This window comes from Apus apus, chromosome 2, assembly GCF_020740795.1.
Source record: "Apus apus isolate bApuApu2 chromosome 2, bApuApu2.pri.cur, whole genome shotgun sequence".
Lineage (NCBI taxonomy): Eukaryota > Metazoa > Chordata > Aves > Apodiformes > Apodidae > Apus > Apus apus.
The window spans coordinates 21,584,567-21,606,317 of NC_067283.1; the positions used below are offsets into that span (position 1 = coordinate 21,584,567).

Sequence of the window (21,751 nt, forward strand, 5' to 3'; positions counted from 1 at the left end):
GCAAAAGACTTTGCCCAAGTAGACTTCACCAGAACTGTGAGGTTCATTCAAAATCGTCAGTATTCAGTTTCTGCACTTCAAAAGCATCTGTGCAGAATTTCCACCACACCTTTTTACTTCACAAAAAATTTACTAATCTGAGCTCTGCTAGATCCACAAACTTGAACACTTGCACTGACAATGCAGGAAATGAGAGGCAGAGTGAATGACAAAAGTGTCATCTGAGATGGAAAATCATACAGAGGTTCCAGTGGAGCCTAAAGTGGAGCCTAAACCAACCTAAGCAAAAAAAAAAAAACAAAACAAAACAAAAAAGCCCTGAAAAACACTGAAGCTGTTATAGTCATCTCTGGGGTGGCACTAACAGGACAAAGGAGCTGTGGGGCAGCAGGAGGTGGAAGACAGGACAGTGACAGGGGACTTCTGCGGCCAGCTACAAGGCGTTTTTGTGCTCAGATACAGTGGATCAGTCAATTCAGTGCTTAAAGTCCCAAATGGGGACTTCCTTATTGTATGAAAAAATATCCTTATGTTCTATTTATGTTATTTCTCTAGAGCCAAAAACCAACTTGAATGTTAATTTACTAACTATTGGTGCTAACAGATTTGAGCATGCATTTCCACTTTGCTGTTGCTAACTTCTTAGAGTTGCAAAATTACTGCTGACAGTGGCTCAAATGCTGTTCTGTGTCTTGTTGAGAACAAAATGCTGCTGGTTCTCTTTTTTCAAACCTCGATCAGTTTCTGATGGGACAGCCTCCTTGAGTGACACTGTGCTCTTCCAGAGTGACAGTATTTCCTGATACCAAAACATCTCCTTCCATGTCTTCCCCCTCTCAACTCACTAAATGCCTTTCAAAACAGGACAGTTATTTAGGATGGATATTTTATTAGTACACGTATTCAGTACTTCGATAAAATATAGCCTTGTGCTGCTGGTGCTGTATCTCTTATGAAAAGGAAGATATGTGTATTGTAGCTAATAGTAAGCATGCCATTATCACAGAGGGTCAGGGCTCTCTGTGTTCATCAGGAACTGCCATCTGATCCCTTTTTGACAGCAGTTGATGGCACACATAAAATTTCAGTAAGGTGAAGTAATGTCATAGTTTACAGTTGTATTTTCCTTGAGCGAGGCTGTTTGGGTACAGTGCACCTTGACAGCAGCCTGTTTAGCAGCATGATATAAAACAGTAACTGCTGAGGAGGTGAACGCGAGCACTGCCTCTCCACCCCACCCTGTGAGAAGCCCTAATCCCATTCTGTAGTCCAGAAATCCCAGGATTGAGGTATCTTCCATATACAGCAAAATAAAGCTCAGAGCAGGTGATAGCTTTTAACCTCCTGACTAGCACAGCATAGCATAGTATAGCATAGCATAGCATAGCATAGTATAGCATAGCATAGCATAGCATAGCATAGCATAGCATAGCATAGCAGAATATTGCAGCTGGAAGGGACCTACAGCCATCATCTAGTCCAACTGCCTGATCAATTCAGGGCTGAACAAGTTGAAGTATGTTGTTTGGTGCATTGACCAAATGCATTGTCATGCTTGGGGCATCGGCCACCTCTGTAGGAAGCCTATTCCAGTGTTTGACCCCCCTCTCAGTAAAGAAACACTTCCTAGTTGTAAACCTTCCCTGGCACAGCTTTGAACCATTCCCACACTTCTTACCCCTGGATGCCAGGAATAATGAGCACCTTCCTCCCCTCCTCGGGAAGCTGTACAGACTAATGTATGTCTCATCTAAAATCTCTCTGTATCTGACATCAATAGCCCCTGCGTGGCCGTGCCTTATAGCACAGTAATTCAAGAGTATTTGTATGTTTGTATCATTGTTCAATGTCTCTTGCATACAGTTGACTGCATAGTCCACCAGGCCTTGTAGAAAAAGGCCCGTCCTCTGCTGAAAATTAGTTTCAGCCTGCAAAGCAAAAGAGGTTACTGTAAATAGTCACTTTATCTCTGAGCTACCTGCTCAGGGTGATACCCACTGCAGAACTGAATACCAGGTCACGCTTTCTGGATAAGTAACTACGTATCATGAGTAAATAAATATATCCTGACATGACTAAGCAAAAGTAGCAAGAGGATCTGTACCTTCCTTGTTTGCAGCAAGGTCTGGACAGACCTGCAGCTAAATACACGGACTGCTGCAGGGGGGAGTGCATGTGAGGGTGTGTGTGACAGATCAGCACAGCTCACCTGCAACAGCTGGGAACCTGCTGCATGTCCCAGACATGAAAATGCAGGACCTGGGTTCTGTGGTGACAGTGCTGGCAGCTGCTTATCCACATTTTGACACATCAAAAGGCAGTTCTAGGAAGACTCAGCGTTTCTCAATCCTGAGCCCCTGGATCTGTCCTATTTCTTAAAAAAACTCCACCAAAGGTGGAGGTGCAGTAACACAAGGGAGGTTGTTTTGAGAACTGGTGTTTTTATATTCTTCAGCAGCAGAATTCCTATCCAGTGGTAGAATTTAGTGTCTGGACTGGCAACAGTCTAGCAAGGGATTAGGGCAGGCACTTAAAGCATTGGGCTGAAGTATGAGCAGGGGGACACTTTTCAGAGGGATTTCAGTATTGGGGTTTTGCCAGTGTTTATGCAGCTGAATGAGCAGAAGCGAAGCTTGTCCCTGTTCCCTTCTAGGTACACTGACATCCCCGCAAATCTTCAAAAAGTACTTTATGTCAGTGATGGAAGTTAAGTTTGAGCTGTGTTTATTTTGGGTAGGGCTTTAATTTAGTTTAATCAGGATTACTCATAAATTATCTATTAATTACTGTGTGATATTTAGCAAGATCCTCTGAGCCACGTAGTCTACTTAGCTTCGCTGTGAATGCTAGCTATCTTAATTGTAGGATATTTTGTCAACATTTAATCAGTGGTACTTACTAATGTGGCATTGATGTGTTGGTAGCTGTCCCAGTACTATCAATCATGTGGAAACAGCAAAGGCAGCTGTGACACCATTGCTCTCTGTCACATTATCAAGCCCTTGGGTTTTGTGGTTAGGGATGATGCTCACTTTGTTCTAAGTGGGCACTCTATCTCTCCAGTTCAACCCAATTTTTGTCATTGTCGACCTGAATACACATCCTTGCAGCCTTCCAAGCCTTAATCCCATAACTGCAAAATAAAGGCTGCTAGTTTCTGAAGGCAAAACCGATTGCTCCTTCACTGTTCCAAAGGCCTGCATTTCCTGATGTTACTCTCCTGGTAAGTCATGAAAAATCTAATGTTATGGACTGCAGCATGAGATCTAATAGAAAATTCAGTGTGTTCAAACAAAACAAATATAACGTCCTTCCTTTTTTATTTCTAGTAACTAGATGCATGGTTTAACATGCTGCAGAGTAACAGCCTGTGCTTAATGGCTGTATCATAAATGCTCTTTGTCTCATTTCCTTACAGTCTGTATGGCAGACATATGCAGGCGAATCCTGAACCTCCAAAGAAGAACAATGACAAGTCAAAGAAGATCAGCCGGAAGCCTCTGGCAGCCAAGAACAAATAAGTCCCTGGCTTCTGCCTCTGTTTTTATTGGGTTTTTTTACATTGCTTTTGCATGTGCCTATAATATTCCTATGCATCTCCTGTTACTCAAAAGAAAGCAGACACTGGAGGTAAAAGCAATTCACTATGTATGCTGCTTCAGAAGAGACTGATTAAGGAATACAAAATTATACATTCTCCTAATTATGGTCACACTTATGTAGCCATTTAATATATCAATGTCAAACACATTTTGGCTTTTCTATTTGTATGTATATTAATGTCCTCTATTCACATGTATCACATCCTGTTAATATCAGCGGGTTTGCACCTATATTATACAATATTAAATTTCATACAATATTCCAAGTTATTTTAATAAAGGTCTTTATTTGTATTGTGTTTCAGTTTATTCATTAGGGCTTCTGAACTGTGAATTCCTTGAGGAGCATATGTGTCCAGTTTCCTGCAATGTGTAAATTTCTTATGTAGGAAGGAGATAGCATTTTATCAGATACAAATGAGTTAAAATGTAAAGCTTTCTATTTGAGGAGTGAACATTTTCAATCAGTTTCTATTTCTTTTTTACATTGCTATGTCCTGTTTTTTTGCCTGGGAGGTTATTTCGAAAACAAGGAGTAGGGGAAGGGAGAAAGGAAAGGGAAAAAATTGTTTCTGAAAGCGCTGGCAATTGCCAGCCTCAGTCTGGGGAAAGAAAACTTTCTCATTTGAAGAAAATGGTATTTCGTCCAATTTTTTAAATTATTTTTAAATATTTTTTTTTAGGCAGAAAACCCAAATAATTTTTGGGTAAAAGTACTTGTATTGAAGAACAGTTCCAACTGGCTTTTGAAAATGCGACGGGTTCTATATTTATCTATAGAAAGCCAGCACCACAACCAAGCTTTAGAAGCTGCAAATTGTTTAATATCTCAAATAGCTTCAGGTCTTACCAATGGGGAAGAAAAACCTCAAATCTACTGGCAGTGGCTTCCAAACAATTTTAGTCTTAGCATAGAGAAAGCTAACCAGGAAACTCAAAGAGAAGAACAAATATTTACATCTAGGTTGCTCGCGTAAGGACCTTCCTGCCCTTGATTTCAAATTCCATTAATTTCATCCCTGAGCAACCCCTTGCTGGGTTTTGGCTGCCATCTGGACAGCAAGCCAGGAAGCAAGCCCAGGATGCCAAAACAGTCCTGGTGTGTTCAGTGAGAGAAGAAAAGGTTTCAAATTTCTCATGCTAGAAATGATACTTTCTACAAATGCTGTTCTGGATCTGAAGACTCTGTAATCAGCACCAGTCTTCTGATCACATTTAGGATTACTACATGGTTGCCTTAGTCTGGGAGCAAATGTATTGACATATATTTTGCGACAGATTTTTTTGAATTGGCAAGCAGGGCTAGGAGGCTGGCATCAAGCTTTAGACACATTCTGAGTGGTCTTTGGTACTTCAGAAGAATGAGGCAGTCTTGGTAGACAGATGGAAAACAGTAAAAATTGAAGACTTGTCAGGAACAGTCAATTCTATCTGTTGCAAGCTCTGCAGAGTATTTTCCAGACCTCTTATGTGATCTGTCTAGGGAACAGATCCAACTGAAGCATGCCCATGGAGGCACTAGGTTCAGTGCATGTCAAGAATTCACAGCAAAAGACTTCCCCCCCCAGCTGTAATGCTCGCAATTAAATCTGTTGTAGGCATCAACACGTGAGGGTACCTAATGACAATAATAATCATGCTACAAAAAGCCCTGAAGAAATCTCAATGAAATATCAGAAGGTCTCCAGGCTACTATTGCAAAATCCGTTTGAAACAAAATAAATACCAAGGGCACATCTGTTGGAAATGGGTGAAGAGGCTCTAGATCCTTCTCCCAGTGTCCTTCCCTGGCTACCTCAGCCCTTGGGGGGGGTAACGTGCACAGGGCTGAGCCACTGCTCTCCTGACAGCTCCCTGCAGCCATGGCTAGACCCCTACTTCCAGGCTTGAAGACATTCTACATATGCTCACTTCCAGCTAAACTGGATTTGCTCTTCTTCTGAAATCTCCCCAAGACCACCTCGACATGGTTTTCTGTGAGCAGGGCAGCACTACAGCTCTCCTTTGGTTTGAACAGAGCTAAAGGCATGTGGATGATGGCTGAGACTGTGTCCATCACCTGCTCTGTGTCTTGGGTTTTAGAAAGGGAGAAGTTGCTACAAGGCTACAGGGGTTTCAAAGCATGGAGTGGAATCTCTAATATAAAAATAAAAGCCTGTTGGGGAAGGCCTCGTAATCTTATTTGTGGGAAGCTACAACACTCTTTTAAAATAAGCTACTGATTTTCGAGCATTAGTCAGACTTCCATTAACTGCTGTTGCAAATCCTGAAAGTGTTGAAAGACTCGTGCAAGCTCTCCTCTGCAGGGTTTCAAAGTATTGATTAGAGCATTCCTGAGTGTTCATAGCAAAACCCCCACCTTCCCACTTCTTTCCCCATGAAGGAGGAAGAAGCAATTTTGACAAGCAAAAGCAAGAATGAAGGTTCTGGGGAAGAGTAAGTGAAAGGCATAAAGATGAGAAGGATAAAAGAAGTCCTAAAGGGAAAAGTATTGTGCTGAAGATGGTGGCAGATAGGGAAAAAAGTTTCTCAAAAGGTGAAAAAATAAGATAATGATCTGAGAAAATGACGAAAAACTGAAATGCATACAGCTTTACAAAACTGAAATGTATAAAGCTTTACAAACAGAAAACAAACGGGGGTAGAAGGAGTGCTCTTCAGATGCTCAGAGCAGAAGAAAAGACATGGAGAAAAAAAGCAGAACACCTGGGACATTTAACATGCTGATGGTTTAGGTTTTTTAAGATGGTACCAGCTTCTCAGAGCAAACTATACAACAGTTTTAATATGACTTTGATGATTTTCTATATCTGTTCTCTAGAGTCACTGCTTTTTTAATATTTAAAAATGTTTTATTTTACTGGGTCACATTTGTTTCCCCACTGTGCTTCAAGGAAAGGAACTGATGTGTTCTACTGTGGTGGACGAATTAATGACCACGGCAGCTCGTGATGATCCCTCTGATGGTCCCCATGCTCATTTTTCCAGAGAATCCATCAAACTGAGGCTCCCTTCCAGCGAGCCCTTGGAGGCGAGCAATTGTGCCACCAGGAGCACAGAGTTCTGTACAGGCAGTTCTTCTCTCCTCTGGTCAATATTGTTTCACTGCCCTGCTTGACAACGAGATCTCTGAAAAGACTTTCATGGCCACACATTCGGGTTGCCTCTTTGGGCTGACTCCTCCTACAGCCAACAAAACGCCACTTGAAGGGAAAAAATTGTTCCTATGAGAAGGAAATTTGCTTTTTACTTTTTTCTTTCCAGCACCTGTTTCATTGTAAACAATGATTCAGGTAATTCTCTGTTTTGATTTTGCCTGCAGTGAACTGGAAAGAGTTTGCCTATTTTTTTGCATACAATGCACCCTGACAAAGAAAACTTTTTAAAATTATCATAAGACACTGCACTGTGCCTGTGGTAAGAGTAGCCTGTGGGATTAATGCTCCTTCCTAAAGACAGGGCAAAATGAAACCAGAAATCCCACATGTGCAGGCACCATCCATGGTTTTCTTGTACTTAGAGTGACTGTTAATCCTGTATTACCTCATGCAGTCCTCCCAATGGACAGGTAACAGGTTAAAAAAAACCAAAGAACAGGATCAAAAAAGCCTCAGCTCTGAGAGCCTGGTCACTGTTGTTATTCTCGTTCTTATTTTAAAAAGATATGGGCAACAACACTGTGCTTCCAAAGTTTCACCTTTTTGTGATTGTTAGTCCGGAAATACATTTCCCATGGAGTCACTGGTATTCAAGCATCTTTGTTTTAGCCAGGTCTTTCCTATTAAGGAAATTACACTGTAGCATCTGTTCATCAATTAGCTGTCAGCATTATAGCTGTCAAATCACACCAGCAGCAAGGGCATTTCTCCTGAAATGTCAGCTTGTTTGGAGGTACAATCCAAGCAAGCACAGCCCTCGCCTCCTCTTCTCCCTTTGGCACTTTGTACCCTCCCCATCCTCGTCCTGCAGGCTCTCCCGACCACACTCTGGTGTGCAGGGCCAGGTGCTGGGCTCCTGGAGGAGCTGGGGAGGGGGAGAAACATTCCTTCTGCTCTGCTAGACCCCCTGCTCTTTCCCAGGGAGCTGAGTGAGGTCAGGAGTAATTTCCAGCCCCAGCCATGCTTGGCTGCTCCATGCTGGCTCATGGTTTGGTGCTGGTATGAAATCTGGGAGAAGGAGTCTGTGCTGTTCCCACGTGTGCTGAGCAGCAGGAGCTCTGGAGATGGGTAATATTTCCAGTTTGGAGAGGGTGGTAACTGTTAATATCCTCATGACAACGAGAAGGAGTGAGATTGTCATCGGTTATATTAGTTAATTTTGTAAATATTAACAATTTCTAGGATTATGGCACAGGATGTGAGCTGTCAACTTGCTTTATTTTCCTCCTACTCCTTCTTGCAGTGACACATCTTTTATACTCCCAGATTTGTGCCATGTGTTTGTTGCCTCGCGCTGACAGGCAGATGTTCAGGGATGAAGCCATGATAACCTCCCCAAAGTTAGATTTTCTTGCCCTCCTCGGTGCTTTGTTTCTTCTGATTTAAGGAGTAGTAATTTGCCTGTAAAGCACGGTGATTTATAAGCACCTCTGGTTGGTTTCCATCCAGCACTGCCGCCGAAGCCGCTGCCTTTGGCACAGCTGAGCTCGCGCTTCCCAGCTCACCTGTGAGCGCTGGCCGCAGGAGCCGCTGCTCCCCATCCCCCTCGGAGCAGGAACTGAATTACAGCCCGCCAGGAACTGCTTCCCTGTTGTGAAAAAGCCCTAACAACTGACATTTTTACAATATGTCTCAAGAGCAACATGGTAGCAGTATTTTTAGATCACGGAGCACAGTAATGGCCTGAGCGCCAGGGCGGCCAGCCCCCTGCAGCCTGGCAGATGTGCTGGAGGCAGATGTGCTGGAGGCAGCTGTAGCCAGGAGCTGCCACTGGGGCAAAGTGGGGGAAGGCGGCTTGGCCAGGGCTCCTCTGGGCAGCCCCCCTGCCCGCTCCCTGCCGTGCCAGCCCCAGCACACACTGGTGCCCAGCAGAGCAGCGATGAGCCCCAGGCCAAGCGCAGCTTCACGATTTTCCTGACATTGTGGTTATTCAGAATGTTTCAAATGGCCTGGAGCCAGGGCAGCCACCAGCCTGAGGAGTGGGGAGCATGGTTGTGGCCAGCCAGGGGCTGGCAGGGGGACGAGCCTGGCACTGAGCTGCCCGCTCCAGCCTGGAGTCATTTGTGGCTGCAGATGGTGACACGCAAGCCCTGGAGAAAATACCCCCACTGTTCCAGTAGCTGTTTCAAGGGGATGCTCTGAGGCACGGCCCCACGGCCGGGGCACTGCTGGAGGAAGGGCAGTACTGTGCTGTGTGCTGGGACACAGGTAGCTCAGGCTGTCAGTGGGAGAGCAGATTTTAGCTTAATACTGGATGTTGTTTTCCCTTCAGCTGTGTGGTTTGGGGTGTAACATCACAGCAGCAACACAGAGAACTGGTGATCTTGTCAACTGCCCCCTGAGAGGGGTTAGTTTTAGAAACCATACTGTTGATGGCCTGGTTTGAGCACCCGCAGCCACGTCTGATTTGTTCTTGTATCGATCCAGATACTCTAGTTTATGTATCTACTGAAACATGCCTGGCATATGAGATGCCCCAAGATCACACAGAAACAAGCATCTGTGTTTGGAGCAGAAGAGAGCACTGATTCAGAGGAATGAGGTGCACAGGTAGTTTTTGGGATACAACTGGGCTATAATTTCAGCAGTTACCATCCAGACTGTACAAAATTACTTTCTTGTCTTAATTTCTGGTCAGCTTAAGCTACTGAAAGATTTCTGCTCCACCTCCAGAGTACACTGAACACCTTGTAGGAATTCAATACTAATCCATTCTGGGGGCAAACATAAAAATAAAAATAAAAAAAATAAATTCAGTTACCTTGCAGATGACGTACAGGCTTGGTGCTTAACTGTCAGAAGCTCTCAGCTGCTTGTGCAAATAGAATGACTGCATTGAGAAATGCAGTTTTCCACCTTTGCCAGCAGTGGGTGCAACAATACAATTAGAATAGCCTGGAAGGAAAATGCCAAACCTGAACAAAAATTAAGGCCTGAAATCCTTACAGTCCCATGTGCTGCTGGAACAGAAATGTGCCGAGACAGTTCATAATGAGCACGGCTGTCACCCCCAGGCTTGGCAGGGTGTCCCCAGGGAGGCTGCTGGTATTTCCTTTCCCCTCACTTTGCTTTTACATCAACTCCTCCAATTAAGAAACCAAGTAATTGAGAGGCAGCCATGTGGCACCAAGTGCCGTAGCATGGGCTAAATACAGGCCCTTAGCCTCGGGAAAAGCAGCTCCTGGGCTCCTCACCAAGCAGAGCGCCATTGCGGTGTGTGCAGAGAGGATCTCAGCCCCCGTTTGCCCCGTGTGGGAGGCAGCCAGACCCCCGGGAGTAGGCCTGGCTGTCCCCCCGAGCTGGCGCTGGGGGCCTGGGGAAGCAGCACCTTCCCGGGAGGGACCCCAGCTGCAGCGGGGCCACAGCAGAGAAACATGGAATAGAACTTAATATCCATTCATCTTTTTCAGCAATAAAACAGAAACACCCACCCCGCCCAAGAAATAGAGGTGGAAAAATAATTTCTCCAAAGCCCTTGAAGTAAAAGAAGGGGGGGGGGGGGGGGGGGAAATATGGGTTTAGGAGGGAAATTGAATTTCTTTCGAGTAAATAAAAAAAACAGGGAAGGCCAGGCCACCTGGTAGAGCTTCACAGCTAGAGTCACACAGTACAGGCAGTTATAAAAAAAAATAACCCGTCCAGTTTTGTACATAAGTTTCCTGTTGTAAACCAAATGAAATTAATCATTACATTTATCTACAGGCTGTTCTATAAAATCAATAAGCTCTAGCACTGCAAAGCAGTCAAAATATGACAAGGCACTTAAACTTTGCCAACTCAATCCAATTAATGATATCTTTGTTAGAAAACAGTCATTTTTATAGAATCAGTTGACTCTTCAAGGACTATAATATAAGCTTGATATAAGCTCATTGATTTTTACTTTATGATTTCCAGTTGAAAGCAAAGAGAGATCACTTGCTTTATAAAACTGTGAAAATATGTGTGTATTTAACATACCAATATTATTTATAAGCAGCAGCTAGTATTTAAGTGCCTCTTGTACGCCTTGATAAAAGTGGTTCATGAATTCAGCTCTCTCAGATGTTCAGAGGATGTTCTTCCACATTATTGCTATCATCATTTGTCTTTCCTCTCTGACATGTGCGGCTTTTTATGCAGGAAAACTCTGTAGACGAGGTTCATCAGCAAGAAGGAAGGCAGCCTGAATACCTATGAGGTGTTGCTGGAAACCGGACACCTTGGAACATCCTGTTAGGCTGTGACTCCACATTACCTTGGGCTTGTCCCCCTCTGCCCCCTGTGGCCATGTCTAGTGCATCCTCTCAGGGGAGAGCATGGCCAGGTCTGGAGACAACTCGGAGGAGTTGGCTGTTTGCTGTGTATGCTGCAGGCCAAACCTTACTGAACTGGGGGGTTTCCTCCTGTCCTTTATCCCTGGACAAACCTTGGAAAACAGACTCCAGACTCCAATGCAGAAAAGCAAATTCTCAGTAACAATCCTTACCAGGGCAGCCACATTAGTAAGTGCAAAGAAATGCCCCAGTCATGGCAAGTGCTTGGATTTTGGTGGTTTATTGTCATTAACGAGAGAGTCTTGTTAGAGGTTCTGAATCTGGGAGGGAAGGATGAGCCAAGCTGCTTCTGTCTCATCACTGCTCAGACCTTTCCAAAACCAAAGGCAAATGTTCAGGGAATGAGGATCTGGGGTTTCAAAGAAAAAGGCAAAAATTTAAGAGAGGAGTGAGTTTTATTTCCAAAAGCATGAGACTGTTTTCAATTATGATACAGCATATACAGATGAAAAAAAAAAAAAAAAAGCACAAAACCGACCACCACCCCACAAACCAAATAAAGACACTGCATTTCCACAGTCGTTATTTGCAATTACATGGTGCATTGCTCCCAGTTTCAGAGCTGCCTGGCCCAGCCAAGGCAATGCAAGCACCAGGGTGTCACTGGCACGTGCTGGAGATTCCCAGATGGGGATGCAGGGGCCCCGGCACCAGGCACGAGGCTGCAGCAGCAGAGCCGCAGGGGGTGGGGGGCAGCCAGGGCCCCCGCCAGGGCACAGACACCTGGGCTGGGCTCAGAGGGCACAAAGACTTGGCAGCAGGAGCCACTTAGGGTGTATTGCAAGATAGAAAAGGCTTCGTGCCCCTGTGAGCTCAAGCCTTCGGGGAGGCGAGCTTAACAATCACAGAGGAAAGCTGGTCTGAGTCCTCCAACTGCTCCTTGCCCCTTTCCCACGATAGAAGAGGTGTGACGGTGAATAATTGGATTAATCTGAAGACAATTGTTTGGATGGACTAGAAATCAGCCAGGCTAAGAGGAGTTCCTCAAACCAGCAAGAGGGGAAGGGGAGGAAAAAGCAGTGGCAAGAAGAGGCGATTAGCAGACTGCTCTGGGGGAGTCCAACCCAAGCTGGGGAGCAGCTGCAGAGCCCGCACCTTCTCATGAAGGCAGAGGCTTGCCTGGGGCAGACAGGTCACTTCTGGCCAGGAAGGGCCGGCGGCACGTGGCAGAGGCCGCGGTGCCGCCTCTGACGCCCGCCAGCCGCGGCTGCAGGCCGCCCCGTCCCACGGAGGGAGGCCACCAGTGCCAACGCAGCAGCAAGACAGCCCCTACCAAAGGGAGTGACAGTAATTGGGAGTAATTGCAGCAATGCAGACGTGAAGGTGTCTTTTTAGTAATCCACTGCTCCGTAGAATATAAAGTGAATAATCCCCCTCTATGACTGCAGCCTCCTTGTTTTTTTGAGTTCAGCCAGAAAAGAGTTGTAAACTACATAATCAGTTTCTGTGGGATTATTAAGAAAATCACACATCTATTGCTCTTCACAAATCAGCCATTTTTCCACCTTTTTTTTAACCTAATGTTGTTTTCCTTTTTGTCAACTTTTAAAAGAAGAAAACAAATATTGTTTGTCACTTGGCCCTACTCTTCTGGTTACAGGTGCCATGGCAGACATTTCTTACCAGGAAGGCAAACAAAATTTGGCCCCAATTCTGAAAACACCCTATAGTCACCCTGAGCTTGCAGGGCAAATCTGTCCCTTGGTAGAGCTCAGTAACTCAGATCTAAACAGAAACCTAGGCATAGTGTCTAGAAATAATCTGGCCTCTCCACAATATCAGGACAAAATTTGCCAAGGTTGGATTAAAAAATGAATGCCTAGCATGCTCAAATAATTTTGCATCTATCATGCTGGAAATAGCTGACAGATAGCAAAGCTCACTCATCATACGGGTTCTCTTCTATACTGATACCTAATCCTTTTAATTACCCACTGAAGAACGGCTTGTGTGCCATCAAACAAACCCAGTCAACTCAACCAGTATAGATGGAATAGCATTATCTTGGGCTCTTTTCAGAAATTCCTCCAGTACGTAGCTGGATTTCTGCATTTATGGGACCTATGAGCACGGGCTGATGGCTCTGATCAATACATGCCAAAGCTGGGGACTTGGGCACCTCAAATCAGCTAATTTCTGGAAGAAAAAATGACACCTGTTTCAATAGCAAACTATCAAAAGCAACTTCTTTGATTACTAAGGAAGGCTAGAAACTGAATCAGCTCCATTTCCTTGCTGTGTTTTTGATATTCTGTTGATGTTGCTAAGATTTCTCATCTCCCAAGACACTGAGACATCCATCTCCAGTTACAGTGAAAACCCACAGGTTTGCAGAAAAATCAAAAATTGGTCCTTATCTGCTGCCTGTGAAGCAGCTAAATGTTTCAACCCAGCAGCTCCAGAATATCTCATCCCTTTTGCAGTGTTTGCTCAAGTATGTCCACTTCTCCCTGGTTCTTTGCTCCTCTCACAGTGTTTCTTGGGTAACGGCTATGTTTGAAGAGGGCTTCACTATGCACTTGCAGCAATGCAAACATCAAGAGTCTTCGAGGTGCTCTGTGATGATGCTGTTAAACAGTGCAGCTGCAGGAAGACAGTGGGAGCAAGGATTAACACCAAGGTGGCAGATCAAGCAGGTGCACTTCACGGAAACACTTCAACAAAACACAATGGATACAGGAATATCAAGACAGACTAAATCGGAAAACACAGAGGTACTTTTTTTCATTTTGAGTGGGGGAAAATAGAAAATAGAAATAATAATAATAATAATAATAAAAAAGAAGCATTGTAATTCTGTGCAAAAATCTGCAGCAGAATATACCTTCTAGCTGTTGATTGTTTTTTCCTGAGCTGCTGAACAGAGTAATTCTTATGGAAAAAAAAACAACAAAGATGTGAAGAAAACATATTAGGAAATCAGAATATATTTGTCAGTCTAAATCACTGAGCTTTAAAAAATTACCAAATACAAGTAGCATCAGTAACATAATCCACATACACACACACGTGCTTGAGGACCAGATCCTTGGGGTGCTGGGGGAGGGTGTGGGAAAGAGGAGATTTTTTTCAGAGCACAGAGGTTGTGGTTTCTGGTGCCAACCCCCCTCTGAGTGCTGCAGCACGGACCTGCTGGCTGGCAGCTGCCTCCTCCCTGGGCAAGAGCATCCCCCTGGCCCTGCTGAGCTCCCGCCTACACACCTCAGTTCTGGCTTGGGGAGGAATAAAACAAGGCACTCCATGATTGAGGGAGCAGGCCCCACATACAGGGAAGAGTTTGCTCACTTCTATAATCCCTGTGGCTGAATTAGCAGGACTTTTTTCAAGCTACCTGCCCAAGCACACTGAACAATCAGCATTTATCCATCCAACTCACATTCGCAAACCAACCCACAAAGTTTAGCTCAAGTGTCCTTTTGGGGCATTATTTGCATGCAAACACTTTTATGCTTCTGTACTTCTACATTTCTATCACACACTCAGAGCTGCCCAGGCTGCTGTTACATGGCACAAATCCTGTCTGTTTGCCTGAGCTTGGCCCTTGCAGGAAGAAGAGAATCAATCCCTTTCAGCTGTGGCCACGCAGCACTCTCCTGCGGACAGAGCTGCAGTTCCAGTGGATTTTCTTAATCTAATAGGGACAAATACCACTCCTAGACATTGGCCTCTTGCCTACCTGACTCTGACAGGTTTGTGGCTGTATCCCAGAGTGACTCTGATCTGGACTGACAGGCACACCTTTTAGCTGCAAAAGAGAATGGATTTCATTCATATAAAAAAATGCGTATCACCCCACGTAGGAAGCACATCGTCTGTTCCCGAGAACTGGAGAGAAATGCAGGCATTGCTGGCTCTCCAAAATCCCCAAGGTAATTAAATGTCATTTTAGACCTGGTTGAACAACAGATGCCCTGCATTAACTGCATCAATTAGAAAACAATTGTGCGGACACTGCCAGTGGCCAGTGCTATGTTTTGATGTAGCTGGGCAGAAGACTAAACCAATGTAGTTACATAGTGAGATGGCTGGTGTCAACAAAATGCTGGTGCTGTCTGACATTAGCCAGGATCATTGCTGGGTGAGTTTGCTTTGTTATGAGGATTTCTTTCCAAGTCAAGCATCCCTAATTCCTGACCTAACCTGAGGTTGATGCAAGAAGCAGTAGTGTGTGCACAGTGGCATGTTTCAGCAGCTGTGGTGCCCTTTAGCACAGCTCAGGGACACTCTTCCTGTTATCCCTTTTCACATGGCAAAGCAACAGTTGTACCTGGCACAGCAGAAGCCAAAAATCCCCTCCACAGTGGGCTAAGGAGCTGCCGGTTCCCTTTTCCCTACCCCAGCTAAGAAATTTTGTATCTGCTGAGGAAAAAAAATAAATTAAAAATACGCTTTTTCTTCAAGACTTTGGATCTGCTCCCCTGCAGAGTGTGATTCTGCAAGCTCCTTTGGCCAGACAGATGTTGGAGGTTGCCGGGCTGCAGACAAGCATGCCCCTTGTAGACCAAACTCTGCACTGCTCTAGTGGCCTCCAACTATTTGATAAATCAGCAGCTAAGCTGTTCTCTCTGTGGGTCCCACATACGGCTGAGCACTCTGCTTTCCTGGCACAAGTGGGCAGCCTCATCCTTCTCAATTCTGTGAGCTGTAAGAGCCTCAAAACAGCGTTCTCTTTAAAGGGGAGCAGTCAAGGAGAGCTATGCTAATTATCTTGGGTAGAAGATCCTTTAGGTCTTTGCCAGTTTCTATCAAAGCATAAAAAGCAATTATTAAAATTAATGCAACTTACCATGTGTTCTACTTCTAGCAAAGCTATTTTTGGCAAGGGTTACCATCTGTCCCATTCAGCAAGATCAGCCACAGACTTTTGCTCTCTATTCCATTTCCCGCAGTTCTCATGTGGAGCTAGGCAAAAACATGCCTTTCTCCAGAATCAAGTAACCCAACCACAGTGTCTGGTTTACCTGACAGTTGCCATCACTTTGTGGTGAGCAAACTCTGTGTGACAAATACTTTTCCTTCTTCCCGTTACCATACTGCTTCTTCTTCCCTGGTTACTCTCTGCTGGCACTGTGGCTGCCCCTGCATAGCACCTGGGTGAGCAGGTGCTGCACCCTCTGCCCCCAGCAGGTGTCCAGTGGGAGAGACCACAGGGGCAACTGGCAGACTGATCTCCAGGATGGCAAAAATCAGCTTTTGTCTGTATTTTTCACTGTTCTACAGCCTGTCTGACTGGATGTAAGTGGAAATTAGTTCATTTATGGTTCTATACAACTGAAGATAAACCAGGGCAAGGAGAACAAATGTATGAGGAATAAAGACCTGACTCCAGGATAGTCTGTGGGCTCAAGGATTTTCAAAATATTCTTGCAAGAAGACTCTGAAAACCTTGCACAAACACCTGCATAAATGGGAAAACTGCAAGGATGATCATCCAGAGTGGAGGCAAGTGAATCCTCCGAGTGACAGGCATGCTGGGGATGGTTTTGCATTTGCCCTCCTCTGGCAGCAGCATCCTCTGCAGTGAGATCTCTCCTCTGTGCAAATGATAGCAAAACCTGCAAAGGGGACAGCAAGGGCAGCTCAGTCTCTCCTTTGTGCCACTCATCTGATGTTGTGCGGATGAAGGAAGCTGGGCAGATAAAGGAAACTATTCTAATGTGACATACTGAAGTCATAGCTGTGAGCCAGTTTATTTTCAGTGGAAAATAGTAATAATAATAATAATAATAATAATAATAATAATAATAATAATAATAATAATAATAATAATAATACCAAACCAAACTGTATTTTTACCTGTCCCCTGAGCATGGTAAGAGGAAGGGAAGCCCAGATGTGATACTGTTACTGAGATACCTACTTACTGGCTTCAGACTAGCTACTAATTAGCACTTTAAAATGCAGAAAGGTGTAACAGATTGAGTAAGGTGTGATAATGGCATAACCAGTAACAGAAACCCATCAAAAGGTATATGTTAAATACTGAGTAACTGCCTGCCCAGCATAAAAAATAATAATATTTTTTTTTAAATTACAAAAAATCTTGGATATAATCCCTAAGGAGGTGATTAAATACACAAAGAGGGAACTCAGACTCAAAGTCTTTAGACTCGGGCTGTCTGATGGCTGGATCCCAAGGCGTCCATGCTTGGCAGCACAACAGCATGTTGCTTTCCGCCTGCCATACTTCCTGAATAAAGGAACCTGAGTGACAAATCTGGCAGCAAATTAGTTTGTGCTTAAACTCTTTAATACCCCTACCTGGTGGGAGGCAAATGTTGGAAGAGCAGTTACCAGACAAGTTGTTCGGAGGAAGGATTTGGCCCAAGCTGCCACCATTCGTCTTTGCCTCAGTGTTTCTCCAAGTGTCAAAGTACAAAGATTCCTCCTGCAGGCATATTCTCTGTGCTGCATTGTGCCTGGTTCAAAAAGAACTCTCAAAATTACATCTGAATAACATTATCTCAATGTATTTTCACTGCAACGTTACGGCTAGAAATTATGCTCTCCAGAAATGACATTCCCTTTGTGACCCAGGTCCACATCGGTCTCCTGAAGAGATGGTGAGAGACACTGCCCTCTCCTTGGCTTTCCCTTCCTGATTCCTCCCAGTGTTGCAGGCAGAAGTGGCATTTATCAGAACACTCAGTGCAAATTCTTCCCCTTTCTTTCTCTTTCCCAGGCATTAAACTCAAGAAAAGATTCTTGCCTCTTTTAGGTATTTAAAGAGTGTCATTAGTGATTTAAAGTTAATTAAACAGAAGATTCCAGGCTAAATTCTGTTCTTACAAATACCAGTGAAACTGTAAGTTCAATGAGCTGCACTGCATAGTGACATAGGACCAAGAGCTCCTTTCAGGCCAATGGAGTCACTCATGTGTTAAGTGCAAACAGCACTTGGCACTCCATCCATTAGCTCAGCAGAGTAACTCCATGTGCACACCAGTGATTAAAAATATTTTCATAGAATGTTGAGTATATTATCCTCTCTTTTTTGTTATATTTAAACAATTAAATACAAAATGGCAGGTTGCTGAATTATGATAACCACGGGTTTTAGTGTTCTGCTCTGAGTCCAGTTAAAACACACACATTTTTATTTTATGTATGTGTGCATACATGTTCTTGGGCATGTGTGTGTGTCTGTGTATTATAAACATATGCATAATCACAGAATATTAGGGGTTGGAAGGGAGGTCTGAAGATCATTGAGTCCAACTCCCTGCCAGAGCAGGACCAAAAAAATTAGGGCAGATCACTCAGAAAGGTGTCCAGACAGGTCTTGAAAGTCTCCAGAGAAGGAGACTCCACAACCTCTCTGGGCAGCCTGTTCCAGTGCTCTCTAACCCTCACAGTAAAGAAGTCCTTCCTCATGTTGAGGTGGAACTTCCTGTGCTCGAGTTTGAGTCAATTGCCCCTCAAATAGTGTCTCACTACTTGAAAGAAAAAATCCAGATGAGATTCTGTCTTTCTGGAGAATAGAAAACCTCAATCCTCTGCTGGTAAACATGCTCTTTAGCCAGTCACACTCCTCATCTTACCTAATGATTTTTGGATTTGTGCAGTAATTGTACATACTAGAGTTTTATATTTTTTAAAAAAGAACACCAACAATCTAGCTGAAGAATGTATGCATTGCGTAAGAACATATGTGTATCTCAGAGGGTAATAAATACTTCAATTTTTCTCTCCAATCAACATCCTGGTTTTGTTGCTATTGCTAAATTCACAAATACTAAAACCGAAGTTACATTCAGTACAGGAAAGCCTATTAATAATGGCATTGGCAATACATTATGCTGGGAAACATGCACAATGGTTCCTCTGCACTGCTCATATCTCTACAGAGCAGTGAGGAAACCCCTGGTCTCTTTTTCATTGTGCAGGCAAAATCAGTCCCTTTTGGGAAGGAAAACATCCATCCATTGTATCTCCCTGTGTTTTGCAGCTCTCTGAGTGTGATGCAATTAGTGCAGCCAATTCTGATCTCATATACATTTCTTAACTTCTTTACAGTTTAATCACTCCAGTGGAGCTATTCCTCATTTGTGATGGAACTGCTCACATCTCAACATTGCAACATACTTTTCTTCAACAAAGCAAGGCCAAGTTTCACAAAATCCTGAACACAGTTGCCTACCATAATGATTAAAGGCCCAGCATCTTGCAGGATCACACCGAATTCCACTGTCTGCCATTTTGTTGTAAAGAAGATTGTTTGGAATCAAAGAGTTTTCTGCTTTGACTAATGAAACTTATAGGAAGAAAAATTAATGATCAGAAATAATTGCAATTTGCAAAGTAAATTACACTATTAACTACTCCAGAAATCCATAATCAAGCACAAAAACAAAATCAGTTGAGGGGATGACAGAAGAAAAAATAAATCTTTTGGGCGTCTTGCTACTCTGGGGATTTTAATTTTGAATTGTCCACTCCCAGCTATCCATTCTTATTGCCCATCCATCAACCTCCTGATGAATATAAAGGACTCTGGCATGAAATGTCAGAAGATTGCTGGGTTGGTAAAACAATGGAAAAGGAGTCTTTCAGGTTTGGAGGAAGGGTAAATCGCAGATGACAGTCTAGAAAAGCTTGTCTCTGCTCTTGCTTTTTTTCCCCCCGAGATCTCTCTTTAATAGCATTGGCAGTCTAATAACAATTTCAAAGTAACCAAGATCTTACTCATGGGCAAATCACCTGGAAATCTCCTCCTGATTGACTCTAACAACTGACATAATTTTTAATAGAACTGCAACATGATTTATGCCTTTGCTTATTGGTATAGTTTTAAGCAGGGACAAAATGGTTGTTTAATCTTACTCCCACATTAGAGGCATTTATCTTCCACCCCTTTGTATTTACTATTTATATCTTCATAAGAATGCAACACTGTAGCCTTCACTATTGGCAATACTCCTTGATTTAACAGCACTTACGAGTATCTCTAGATTTTGGGATTTATTAATGAACATTTTCGGTTCTTCCGTGTCCCTGCGTAGGTTACCTGCTATGGATTTTGCTTGAGAAGGAGTTAAGGGGAACATCAAGCAGAAAGCCTACATGAAAAACATCTCAGTCACTGATGCAGTTACACAGGTGGTTGCAGAAGCCAAGACCTCTACGTGCAAAGAGGGTGATGAGTTAAAATGCCTGTCCTACAGGAGTGAGGAGAATGTTGAGAAAATAGGGTGTTTTCAGCAAGTACAGCTGACCCAGACTGCGAGCTGGACCTTACTGCAAGCAGGCACTATCATGACCTCTGGGGGCACTGGATATCCAGGCCCTCTGGAAGTGCTGGGTGAAACAAGTCATTGTTTAACACCCAGTTTCTGAAACACAGTGCACTTATAGGCAAATTTAGGCTGTTAATGAAGTAGGCATTTACTGGCTGGTTCAAGCATTGCTCAGTGGCACCTCTATAGTGCCATGGCTCTCAGTGCCTCGCTGGAAACTGTCCAAACCACAGCTCCCCTGGCAAAGGAAAGCCTGGATCTGTCACTTGGAAGGGGTGACAGATCAGGAAAAGGGTTTTACCCAGCTTTACCCAGAGACTATGAAGCTGACCCTAGTAACAAGTACAGCTCTTGGCAGTTGTACAGCCTCACCAGTGCAAGAGCAATCAACTAACTGGTCAGGCACCAGTGGGATTGAAAAAGTACTAGCATCACAATGAACAAATACCCCCAAGGCTGACAATAAGCTTCCCCTGCATCACCACAGCTTTGCATTTGCCACCTTGGATCATGGGAAGGGAAAGGAGGAGAGAGAAGACAGAAAGAAGCAGGCTTGCAGGCACACGTGAGAAAGGAGAAAGGAAACCTGCAAGAGCAATCTTTTATACTTGCAACTGAGGGTTTAATCTTTGGAGGACACTTGCACTTATGAGTATCTTTTATGGTTAATTACTGCTGTTTATGCTGGCAAATATCAAGTGTCGTATGTGATTTTTTTATACCCTTAAACATGGTCAGCTGAATGTGTGATCTTTAGCTCCCTGTGTGTTTAAGACTTACTTTTACACACACAGTTATGTTTTGGAATCTGTGGTAATTCACCAGTCAAAACAAGATATACAGGGACAGGGTACAGATCTTCCCATTTTAATTCTCCCCTGCCCCCCAGTAACCAGTCATGTGTAATTACCATATCACCATGGTACCTTTAAGCCATCTATACTGACATGAATAGTTTCACCCCAGTTAAAATATTTTTTCATTTTGTAGCATTGAATTCACTTACCTGTTGAAGTGAGCGCCTGTTGTTCCTTGACCATATCACTGGTATCCAACCCAGGTTGAAATGCTAACTTTGTATACATAGTTAAACTACTGTTTACGAAGGTAGAGTGTAGCAAAGCCTTTATTTTTGACTTGACTGAAATTCAAAACGCTTCTCTAAAATAATAATTAAGAGGAGTTAAAATATAAGCAGAAGCAAAACAGGTGCAGATAGGAGTGAGCAGAAGCAGTATGGAACTTGGCATGGCATTTGAATCCTCCTTTACTCGGCATATGCATTTTTCTGCATTACTCCTGCATGTTGTAGCTGGTAAAAGGTTGCCCTTTCTCACAGAGTGTTTTGCCTGGGCTAACCCTTTGACTTCAACACTGCAGGCATTAGGAGCCATTTTGAGCCTGGTGACTGCAGAACCTGTTCCCCTGCGTGCCAATGA

The 21,751-nt window shown here is 43.8% G+C and overlaps 1 protein-coding gene across 3 annotated transcripts in view; it reads left to right on the top strand.

The window, feature by feature from the left end:
• The window catches only part of RSU1 (Ras suppressor protein 1), a 105,732-nt gene extending 101,836 nt beyond the window's left edge, over positions 1 to 3,896 (top strand). For all 3 annotated transcript variants that reach the window (XM_051611669.1, XM_051611667.1, XM_051611668.1), the window contains one exon: positions 3,419 to 3,896. In XM_051611669.1, the coding sequence (XP_051467629.1) occupies positions 3,419 to 3,521 (103 nt within the window). In that variant the 3' untranslated portion in view covers positions 3,522 to 3,896. The remainder of the gene's footprint in view (positions 1 to 3,418) is intronic.
• Positions 3,897 to 21,751: the final 17,855 nt, after the last annotated feature.